This window comes from Triticum aestivum, chromosome 4B (genome assembly GCF_018294505.1).
Source record: "Triticum aestivum cultivar Chinese Spring chromosome 4B, IWGSC CS RefSeq v2.1, whole genome shotgun sequence".
Lineage (NCBI taxonomy): Eukaryota > Viridiplantae > Streptophyta > Magnoliopsida > Poales > Poaceae > Triticum > Triticum aestivum.
The window spans coordinates 444185881-444198133 of NC_057804.1; the positions used below are offsets into that span (position 1 = coordinate 444185881).

At 46.4% G+C, this 12253-nt stretch overlaps 1 protein-coding gene across 1 annotated transcript; it reads right to left on the reverse strand.

Annotated features, from left to right (window-relative positions):
* Positions 1 to 5657: 5657 nt before the first annotated feature.
* Positions 5658 to 10625, reverse strand: LOC123092607 (probable tRNA (guanine(26)-N(2))-dimethyltransferase 1). Its single transcript, XM_044514408.1, has 12 exons — positions 10281 to 10625; positions 9126 to 9422; positions 8900 to 8987; positions 8700 to 8821; positions 8102 to 8241; positions 7937 to 8009; positions 7571 to 7659; positions 7358 to 7463; positions 7046 to 7258; positions 6383 to 6577; positions 6194 to 6271; positions 5658 to 6102 (listed from the first exon to the last, which is right to left on the reverse strand). Exons 1-12 carry the CDS (start codon positions 10383 to 10385, stop codon positions 5797 to 5799), a joined length of 1812 nt encoding a protein of 603 aa, XP_044370343.1. The 5' UTR covers positions 10386 to 10625; the 3' UTR covers positions 5658 to 5796.
* Between the last annotated feature and the right edge of the window lie 1628 nt (positions 10626 to 12253).

The following is a 12253-nucleotide window of genomic DNA, read 5'->3' on the forward strand; positions in this document are numbered from 1 at the left end:
TAGGGTCCTGTGTTTTATGAATTTAAGTTCATTTGCTTGCTTCTTTTCAAATTCAATATGACAATAATATTATAGCAATTTTCACAAATATGACAACAATATCACAGATCTCAAACAATTAAACTTGGGCATCACATACACATTAACAAATTTGAAGTGCATAGAACATTTCAAACGAACTTCAACTAATTAGTAAACGGAGTTCCACATAGTTTCACAAATAGCAAACACATAGATCCACAAATAGCAAACACATAGTTCCACGTAGCTTCATAACCACCCGAATAGTTCAATCAAACGAAGTTCAACGAAACTAAAAGAGCCAACTATCGAAGAGCATAATCAGTTGCTCCTTCCCCTCTTGGAGGTACGGTCCTCGTTACTCTTTGAACGATGCTCTTCGGTCTTCTTCTTGGGCCGTCGAGGAACCGGTCTCTGGAAAGGGTCCGGACTCAGCAAATCCTTCTTCTTCGGATTCCTCTTCTTCGGCGGCTGAGATGCTTGAGACGTTTGAGTTGCTGGAGGTCCATAATCTTCATCGTACTCCTCCTCCCCGTTGCTCTCATCCTCCTCCTCCCCTTCTTCATATATGGCCTCCTCCTCCTCCTCCTCCTCCTCCTCCTCCTCCTCTCCAACCAACCTAGACGACGAGGGAGCATGGCTCGATGAGCCGATGATACCCTGTGTGGCTACAGGCTGATGAGCTTCAACTGACCCAGCTCCAGCACACCCAAGCAGCCCTACCAGCTTGCGACAACGCTGCACGAACTTCTGCACTCACAATGAAGCAAGGTCATAATAAGTTCAGATCGACTGACTGCAAGTGAACAAGATGCATCTGTTCCGAGGAGACTGAAATTGTACCTTCATCGTCCCCCTGACTCTGGTCTCAGATTGTACGCTCCCGGGAAGATGACCTAGTGCATCTGAGGCTTCAAAGATGCATCTGTTCAGCTCACCGGACTGCAACGGCATAAGTCAGTCACGTTGACGAATAAAATATTTTAAATACGACCGTCGGTTCAAACGTACCACTCTGTTGATGAGGGGTGCAAACTCCCTAAATCCACTGTGCATGTCTCTGATGCCGGTCTGGTATGCCTGTTCATCGGGGTCAGCCCACTCCAGCTCCGCGATGTCTTCCGCCGTCCATCGAGGCCTGAGACGAAGACGGTGCTTCTGGCCATCATCGTACCACCTCATGTGTCGGCCCAGGTAATCATCCCAGTTAGTCACTCTCCTCTCCACGTCTTTACGCCACCTCCATCGGTTCCACTCCGTCACATGAGTCTTATGCTCCTCTCCCCAGTTTGTGATCGACTGATTCTTCTGCCGGCTCATCCTGCAAGGCATAAGCAACAAGAATCATCATAAGCGCAATGAGATCATCATAAGCAACAAGAAACATGATAATCTCACGGAGAACAAAGAGCTCACAGGTGCAGCGCGTGGCCGCCGGTATCGGTGGGCTGGCCCGGTGGGGTATGCTGATAAATCCCAAACTGCGTGGCCACGCGTTGTGGCAAATGCCACTCGACGGCGTACACACAGATCATGGGCACGATGCACCGCCAGATACCACGGTCCGCATCGCACATCACGTTCAGATCAAAGGCCCACTCTCGTTCTTGTCGATACGGGCACCAGATTACCTATTACATATACCTTGGTAAGTTCGCACTCTCGGTCAATAGCGGAATCAAAGAGAAAGGTGTTGTGCGAGTTCATATACCTGCGTATGCGTCAAAGCGTCCAACTCGTTGGTGTAGGTCTTGTACGAAGTCTTGTTTAGGCCCGTGTAGAGTTTGACAACGTCCCACTCGTAAGCTACGGTGGGGTTTCGAGTCTCGTCGCCTTCTTCGCCATAGTCTTCCCATGGGCGTCTTGGCAACTTCTCCGGACGCCCCACCGGCAGCCGCTCCCACATCCAAATGGAGAAGGCCCAGACAAAGCCACCCATATTGGACTTGTCTCCCGTCCTCTGCGTTGCGTCGTCAAGCTGCAAAACATCAAATGAGGATCAGATATAAGAAAATGTCATGGACACACTTTCGTAGGTAGGTACGCAATTAGACACTCTCTTACCGAACGGTATAGGTAGGCGAGAGATGCCGTCCCCCAACTGTACCCTGCATCCCAGTCCCCTAGGAAGAACAGATACGCCCAGTTGGCAGAGTTCCCGGAGCTGTCTGGAAACACGACCTCCGAGAGAATATACCACAGATAGGACCTCGCGTACAACTCCACAGTCGCCTCATCTGCGCCTTGGGGGCATGTCCTCCGGTGCTCCGAGAGCCAGGGCAACGGCACACCGGATGTACGGTTACTCTTGGCACCGGGGCAGTCGCCGATGAGGGTGGTGACCCTCTCCTGCCAGTTGGCCCTCTCCACTCGACCGGTGAGTGCATGACCCTCGATCGGCATTGCAGTAATCATCCCCCAGTCCTCTAGGGTCACCGTCATCTCCCCGCATGGCAGATGGAAAGAATGGGTCTCCGGTCTCCAACGGTCAATCAGAGCTGTGAGAGCCGCGTGGACAAGCGTCGGCGGCTGACGCTTGAACTGCAGCACGAAACCCAACAGACGGGCTCTCTTGAAGAACGGCGCGTAGCGCTCGTCGTAGTCCATATGCCCATGAACCCCGTGACCCCTCATGCGCAGTGGCTGGAGCGTCTGTTAAAAAGTGAACGCCAAAAAGTTAGGAAATCATTTTCATCAATCCGAGAACTTTGATCAAAATTTCTTTCATATCACTTACCTCTCCGTTCTCTATGAAACGGGCACGATGACCCTTGTCGAATGCCCAGTCCAGCATGCAGTACCGTGGGCCGATGTTGTCCGCAAGAGGTGGCCGCCTTAATAGAGTTTCATAAACAAAAGCACCATAAGCATAAGCATACATAAACAAACAATGAACTCAAATCATATCAAGATCAAATTTTAAGCATATTCCTCCAACAACATCTACTACACATGATGGATCAAATCATATCAACATGCATCATATAAAAAAAACCTCCAACATACATCATAGCTTCATATTTTTAAACAAAATTTTCCAAACAATATCTTCATATCATCATATCAACATGCATCATCAAACTAGGGTTCATCTTCACACTAGAGCATATCATCATATCAACATGCATCATCAAACTAGGGTTCATCCCTTTATCAACAATACATCATAATTTTTTTAACAAAAAAAATTATGAACTAGGGTTCATCTTCACACTAACATATGAACTATTGATTAGAGTACATATCCAATACCACTACTTACTAAAGAACTAAGAACTACAACTACAATCAATCTTAGGTGAAAAAAAATCAATCTAAGTTCAAAAACATGAAGGATTTCAAGCAAATAATGCGTCGAATCGGTAGCAAGTTTGCAAAAACTAATTGGAGGGATCGGAGGAGCTTACGGTTCTCTCCTCGGGGCCATCTCGATCCGCCAAAACGATGAAGAATCGGTGAAGATCCAAGGGGGGAAGTGGAGGAGATGAGAGAGGGAGAGAGGGGCGACTTGGGGGAGAAAGAAAGGAAAACTGCCGACTTGGGGGAGGGGAGGGGTGGGGAGAAGGGAAGGGGCGCATTCTCTGGCGAAATAACTGCCCCGCACCCTACCGCCAGGACCCCTGGCGGTAAGGTTAGACAGCCTACCGCCAGGGCCCATGACAGTAGGGTGCGACGGAGGGGGACGACGCCGTCTCCGCGTGCTGACGTGGATAAGTTTTCTACCGCCGTGGGACCTGGCGGTAGGCTATCTAACCTTACCGCCAGATGCCCTGGCGGTAGGCAAAAGGGTCAAATCTCGAATTTTTTTCAAACAGGAATCAGATCCTGAAATCCTTTCTAAAAAGGGTCAAAACACGAAATTCGGCCGCATCCCGGCCGGCGTCCAAGCATGCATGCATAGAGCCGAGGAACGGCGACAAGGCTCAACATCACACGTGGGAGTGGCGGCCCCACGCTCCCCCACCAACCGGACCTGGGCCCGCCCGGCTGATTTCGACGCCTCCGGACCCCGGCGGCCGGGACCGTGACGGCGTACATACTGCCCTGCCCTGCCCGTGGGTGGCGCGTCACGTCGCCGTGGCCGGCCACGTACGTCGGCGCCTCACGGCGTGGAATCCACGGCGGCGAGCCGGGGAGCCGGGCCACGTGCGGCGGACCCTCGCCAGCCTCTGTACTGTCTGTCACGGCACGCTCGCGGACGCATACCCCCGGCACGACGTGCGTGCTCACATGAACGGCGACTGGTTTCACACCCAGACTGAAAACCTGTGTACTTCTCCTCTTCTTTTTATGTGAGTTCTTGCGCCTGGCCACTGGAAGATCTGCCGGTGGACTCAACAAGTTTCAGAGAAATTTAGACCACACCCACGCAGGTGCTCAGGTAGTAGTACGCATGTGCACGTGAGAGAAGATGATATACTGCAGCAGAAAAGTGGGTGGCTTTGACTATTTGTGACGGATGACCACGCACGCACGCACCCGGGTACACGACCAACTCCACTTCCATCGTGCAAGTGCAACGCAGACGGTGCAGGCGTGCAGGTGGCTACTTGAAGGCCGAGTTGATTCTTGCACCAGCACAAGGCTGCTCTGCGACTTGCTGTCTGCTTTGGAGTTATAGACTTTCACACCTGCATGTAGTTTTGCCCGCAGCCCAATAAATGTGGAAATGGACAAAACTAGCCCTTTTGTGAAACATCAACACAAAATGAACCCATTCTGAAAATATTTCATAAAATGACCCTCTTTTGCATGGCGTCCGGGGCTAGGGCGAGCATAGGGCGTCATGGTAGCGACATCTAGCATCGCGCCCCGGCTGTGACACCCTGGTTTTTGCCACTTTTCTCTCTCTGGAGTTTATTGCATATTTGGTTTGAATTTGGATTTTTTGAATTAACTCCTTTGGACTTAGCACTTGGGCATTCTTTTGATTTTCACCCAAGTGACTCCTACCACTCCCAAAAACATCTCTTGCCCTCATATATCTCAAAATAATGTCATTGGAATATTTTCTCAAAGGCAAAGTATTCATTTTCTCTTTGAAAATGAATGATTTTCACTTCTGCTCCAAAGCAACCCCTATTTTTCTTGCCCCTAAAATTCTGAAAAAAATCCTAAATATTCTTTAAATCATGTCTCAAATTTCTATGCAAAAATATTTCATGGTCATGTGGAATATTTTTGCTGTAGAAAATCATTTCTCTTCTAGTCAGGAAAAGCACTTTGTGAAGGAAGTATATTTTACCCTGATCTTTTTGAGCTGAGATTTTTATAGCTTGATGACCCTCCTAGCAAACCCTTAACCTGCAGGTTTCAGCTCCTAATCCCTTCTAGATTTATCTCAAATGGCTGCTACATTTCCTGTAGCTCAAGTCACCTCCTGTCGACCTGGCAATGAACCAACACCTCAGGGTGACCTAACACTGCAAGGACTCGACGCGCGGGATCCGGCAATACCCCTCGCCACCGACGACTAAGAGGTCACCGGCAGAGGGGAGCCGCAGGGTTGGCTCTCCTGGCGGCGGCGGCGGCTAGGGCTGGCCGCTAGTCAAAGAGTTGCGAGATACACGTGCACTGATTTAGTACTTAATGCACCTGTCACAGCTAAATCATCATCAACTGGCACATCATACATGTAGAAAAATAGATCGCCTGATCAAAATTCACTGCCCAAAACATGTCACCGTAGGTAATATCAATAATCTGTTGGGTCACAAGAAAGAAACAACTAGTGATATCAAGATTAACGAACAAAAGTTTAGACGACCATGTCGATCAAGGTTCGCTGGCCTGTTCACCATCGCCAGTTTTCTGGCGTTTGGTTGAAGGCTCATTCTCTTCTTCATTCGTGACAGTTGCTCCAGTATCAGAAGCTGGCTTATCTGTCACCGCTCCATTTCCATCTTGGTGGCTGATAGCTCCATTGAGAGCCTCTGCGCCTAACAGAGAGATATGCTTGCTAGTAATTCTCCGACCTGCTCTGACCTTCGGACCCCAGTGACTTTCTGGGTTTGGAAGGAACCGATTCACCTTCTTAACCTGAGCCTTGCTGAGGGCAGCAACTGCTCTAGAGAAATTTGCCTATGATGAAAACACAAAATGAGGAGTAAATATACAATTTTGTTCACATACAAGCATACAAGGGACACTGTAATCTGAACAAATAGCATACTTCTAGCTGTGGAGATTTAGAAAGGATTGCAGTGCCCGGAGAGTCACGCGGCTGTTCCTTGATTGGATGGTTTTTCACCTGCGTTCAAATATTCCAGAAAGCTATAGGGTAAATAGAAGTTCATGGGGTACTTGAGGCTACATACTGAATGGAAGTTGTGATCGAAAGTCACAAACAATCGATATTTACCCAGCAGCGCATGATGTCCCAAATAACATCCCAGGGGGCATCAGACTTCAGCCCAAGCGGATTACAGTGACTGCTTGAGATCTGATATCCTGCATTTATAACCGCTGACCGGAACATAACTGCAGATGGTGATGTGCACTTCACAGTCCCAGATATGTTGTGGAGACTAAAAAATAATGGAATGTCATGCAATTCCTGCATAACAAGAGAAAACATGAATGAAGTTTAAAGAGAACACATAATAATTTATCAGTCACATATAATCTATCCACAAATTTGCACACAACAAATAAATGCTAAGCTAGATGGTCTAAATTACTGCAAAATCATTCCAATCCTTCGCTACAACCAAGGACCATTTACAAGCTTCAGCTTTTATCAAGCAAAATGGGGAAAAACAGACCAAGAAATGGTCTACTACTAGCTGGAGTAACCAATTTACTGGACAGCAAAATTCTTCCTTGGTTCTAAATGTGTCATTTTTTTTATCTTACCATGGGTTATGATTAATAGTTCATTTGAGCAGTCTTGCTTAAAAATTCTCAAGAGTTCCAATCAATCTGGTGATACAATAACACCCAGGATTGACAGACCAGTTTTGCATAATCACATATGCATCAACAATAAAACTTGGCAAAAGAGAGATACTAGCCATGGCAATACCTCTGATACAGTAGTTAGAACTGAAGTAATTTTGTTGTATGCGGGATATCTATCCTTCATTTGCCTAACATCTGTCAGCGTAGAAAGTACCCAATCTTGATCATGAATAGGAGCAGACCATATTGGCCCACCCACATTAAATTTCTTTCCACAGTCGCTGCATTCTTGAGGAACAACAGGTCCAATACCAGGCGCATGCTTCAAGCTATTATTCTTCAGTCCGAACAGAAAGAACAAGGAAAAAGAAAGCTTCAGACTCGGGCATGGAATTTGAGGAAAGTTATAGAGGGGTGAATTATACGCAATACATACCTTAGTAACAGTCCTCCCAAGGGATTGAAGATGGAAAGAATCACAGCCGGCACATTGATATACATAAGAAAGTTTAAGTGGGGTATTCTTTATTTCACTTGCAGAACTGCAGTGAAATCGATATGTTATGATGAATTAGAAGCACTGCCAAGTAGAAATAAATAAAGAACATAATAGAGTATTTGCACAGAAAGAAGGTAGAAAGAATCTCACGTGAATACTCGAACAAAAACACGGACATAGAAATCCATATACACAGAGAGAACAGGCACAATATATCTCTTGTACCGATTTGCATGGCTCTGGTGTAAAGAGAAATGGTAAGCATGGGAAGAATTAAGATACCCGAAGGACAAAACATGGGAACTAGAGTTAAATTTACAGATCATTCAGCAAAAGCTTGTAACTGAAACTAAAAATATAGTACCTCTATAGATATTGAAATTTGTGAATTGTTTGACTGTACAAGTAACATAATGTTTCATGATAGCATTTTATGATAGCTCATCAACTGATCACGATTCAGCATAACAAAAGTTCAGAGTGAAATCATTCAAAATTTGCTTTGGGGTTGTGTACCTCGATACAGGCAAGGAGGATTCTCAAAGCCATTTCATGGCAATACTTGCCTTTGACTGGGTAGGAACCATACCTACACAACAGAATTGATTGTTACAACTTACAGAACAACTGAACAACATACAAACTCTTCAGTTGGAACTTTTTGGTGAGCATTGCCCATACTTGGAGTAGCAAACTTCTCCATTAGTTCCACAAAGTACTGCCAGATCAGTGGCTGTGCACATCAATAGCCCACCATCAGCAACAGCCTGTACAGCTGAGTCCAGGAATACAGATGGTGACCCATAGGGGTCAAGATCAACCTAAAAGACATTGGAGAAACATAAACCAGCAAGAAAGTAGGAGAAGAAAAACAAACAATGCGAAAATCATCTTAAATAACATTTATTTGTAAAAAATTACTGTAATAATCATGTATACTCAATGCAATGATCCATTGTCCTATTTACATTAGTACTTTGGGCCTTCAGACCAATAACAAGGTTCACACAAAGCTTTACAACATACAAATTCCAAATACTTCAAACAGTAGAACCTTGGTCTACCTGAGTAGTGTACATAAAATCTATAAACATGTAAAGGAGCAAATCCACAATTATGTTGCCCAAGATTCTACCAGAGTTGTCTCGAAGTGAGTAGACCGAACATAAAATAAGTAAACGCCCTCATCCCCCAACACACACTCAGATGAACACAAAACACCAACCAAACCTCCTGCAAAGTAGCACAGTGGCATCTTGAAAATGTTGAGAAGCCTTACCACATCAAATTCTTTTGGATGTGTGAGCATGTAAACTCGAGCATCAGCCAAGTGAGCTTCAACCTTGCTAATAGCAGAAGCCCCATTGAACTTGATGTTCCTCTTGCAAGCTTCAACAGAAGCTGAAGAAAGAAAACCACATTGAATGCAAGCACGGCGGCATCATAATTAGGAGAGAAGTTTAGAAACGTGTGTATTACCTTTATCATTGTCCAGAGCTACTACCTTTCCTAATCCATCAACTTCACGAGCATAACGGAGAGACCTCAACCCAGAAGCAGCTAAAGCCTGCATTTTTTTGTTGCCAGTGCAAATCCGACCTCAGGTAGTGTTAATATGTGAATAAATAATTGACTGGATGTCACTATGGTCCAAACTTCTTGCAGAAAGAGATACGATATGTCTCATTTGTACTAGAAGTCTCACCTCAAGAACAATTGGTGGCTTAAGCTCTCTGGTTACTTTCCTGGAAGGTGTCTTTGTTTCTTCTTTTGACAGATCTCCTATTTCATTTGTAGCCTGATTTGTCTCCTTTTCATGAACAACACCGATTTCATCATGCTGGCTAGTTAAAGCAGTGTCTCCATTTACAACAGGTGTTTCAACCTGATTGTCTTTTTTATGAGACTTATTATTCCTTTTGTTTATCAGTTCCTCATATTCTTCCTTGCGCTTGGCAACAAATGTCCTTAACACAGCAATGGACATATCTCTGTTGTGCACCTAATCAAAGCAGTAAACTTGAGCTTTACAGAAATATATGCATGATGGTTAGCTGCAGGATTAACCCTAAGTTTAACCAAGCATCTATACTGCCCATCTAGCCGCCTACCAGCAACAAATTGTCCCACTAGTATGCTGTTTCAGATACCATACCCTGAGCTGTTGGCTGATATTTGACCTGATAATATAATTATTAACAGATACTAATTATTTCAAAAAACAAACTCTGCATTCCATCATCATGTTTCTCTACGGCAAAAGTTCAGGGACTCACAAAGTCACAATGCAACTTGAAACCCTTTAATTTTGAAAAACTTTGCCGTTTAAAAAGAAGGGGAGTATTATAAAGAAACCAAGTCATAGGATTTGAAGCCATACAGATATCAATCCATTTGATTTGTCCAGTTCCAGAATACCACATAGGCAAAGACGTTAGCTGTTAGGGGCTTTGATATATCTCTGAACATTTGTAAACTTAGAATTTAAAACAGTATAAGGTGGAGGGCTAACATAAACTATCAATCAACAGAATTAAGAAAAAGTAGTTTAGCTAGGCAGAAACCAACCCATCATAATACAGCGAGGTCAAGTTGACACATACAGATCCAAACACAATCACATCTTGATCGTTCCCCAGAACCCAATCTGGAGTTCTAAAGTAACTCAAAGCTCTAAAACTGCTACACGCCGATCAACTAGAAGCCAGCTGTGGATGTAACAATACATACTAAAGCAATAAAGCAAAGCCCCGCAATCACTAGACGCCTACGCCCTAAAGGTTAACTTAAGGAGTGCAGATTTAATCCCTAATCCAGAACGTATAATAAAAACAACAGACAAATATGAACGCGAAGATACCTGGACGGGATTGAAGAACACGGCGTTACTCGCGAGCATGAGGATCTCAGCCTCGCCTTCCTTCTTGATCTCATAGTCCTTGAGCATGTCCTCCACTTCCCCCATGTCTCCAAATCCAAACCCAACCACGGAATCCAACAGAAATTAGTAGCCCGCGGCGAGGAGGACGAGGTTCGGCGAGAGAGGGCGGAAGCTAGCGCTCAGCGACGCGGTGGCACGCGGATTCGGGAGAGACGACGAGATGTATGAGCAGTGGGGCGGAGATGAGGTATTGGCGGCGGCGGCGGCGGGGGGGGAGACAAATTCGCGGAACCCAAACTAGCAGCCAGGGCTTAACGTAGGCTGTGAGGGTTCTTTCGGAAAATATATATCAAAATCAAAATCAAAATAAGAATTGTGAAAGTTTTTTATTTTATTTATAGGGAAGGGAAATAAGGGCACCTCAAATTGCCAGCAAACGTCCACTTTGTCATTCAGCACAGTGTCCCATCTGTTTGCGGGCACGTTAAATCCATTCAAAATGTGGAAGCTTTGCAAGCGTCGGGACCGTGGCTACGTGCGCGTCCGACATCTCGGTCCCATTCAAAATCATCTCAGGTGCCCTTCCCTCTCCCGCGTGAGCGCATCTCTACTCTTTGGGTCGCATTCATGCTGGTCCAAAGCGGACGCAATCGGTCACTAGAGCCGGCATTGAAGTGGCGCGTTGGCCAAGCCCTGATCTCCTCTCATGTTCAATGTCAAAGAGACGTGTCTGGATTATACAAGACGGCACAACTATCTACACATTGAAATTGGGTGCCTATCGTCGGTTGTCCTATCGTCCGTTTGACAACGGACGACAAACCAACTCTGACGCACATATTGACACAACCCAACATTTGGCCTGGTCGGCGTCACTATTTATACGTGGTCATGCCCGGCACAATCTGCATAGCACCACATCTGTTTCATTTCCTCCTCTGTGCACCACCTCTGTCATGACCATGAGCTTTACAGCGACGTGGAGAGCCTTGCGTCCAGCTGGCAAGCCCGTCGAGTTGTCCAGCCTTGCGTCCAGCTGGCAGGCACATCGCGCACACTGGATAGAGGCTCACTAGCACGCCGGAGGTGAGAGATGACAACCCCACGATGGAGGAGGTGTCTGATGCCCTAGCATGCGCAGGCGTACTTCGACACCGTCATGGCGGAGGAGCAGCTGACACCGCAGCCAATGGCGGCGTTCCGGCAGACGCATGAGGAGGGGTGCTACAACCTCACCCTCCTCATGCATCGACGGTTGGCGGAGGGCCAAATCTACTGCGAGTTCATGAGCGAGGAGGCTGTGGCGGCCATTACATGGAGAGCCCAAACTTTGTCGCTGAGCAACGGGCGCTCTACGAGGCCGTGCGCAACGCTTGCCCCGGTAACAATGCAGATGCGGCACAATCAGATGTGCAGGTGACGTTGGCGATCATGGACGGGAATGTCGGCAGTGGTGCATGTTCGCGTCGCCTGGCGGTTCACACCTGGTCATTACGACCACGAGGGCGGCCCGTCTACGTCCATCGTGGACCTAACCTCCATCGACGACGTCTAGGACGTGGACTCTGACGAGGGATTGGATCTATCACTTGGTGAAATGTCTCTCATTAACTCTCAGGAATCTCTCCTAGATCTAAGATTTAGTGTGGACGAGAGTGAGAGGGAGCACTTGGTGTTCTTGGGATGTTTTGTAATGAAGCGGTCATCCCTCTACCAGAGTGGTGGAGGGATATATGTAGTGCCCAACAAGTAGAGTCGTTTGGTCGTTTACTATAAGTGCCTGGACGTTCGGGTAGCAATCCAGATGTTCAGGACCCTTGACTTTTGAAGAAGAGCCAGCAACAAAGGGAGACGAGGAATCACCCGGGTGTCCAAATAGAAACCCAGTCAATCCAGAGGAATCGCAGATGGTCCAGATAGGTCAAATACTTACTACAACCAGAGGCGAGACA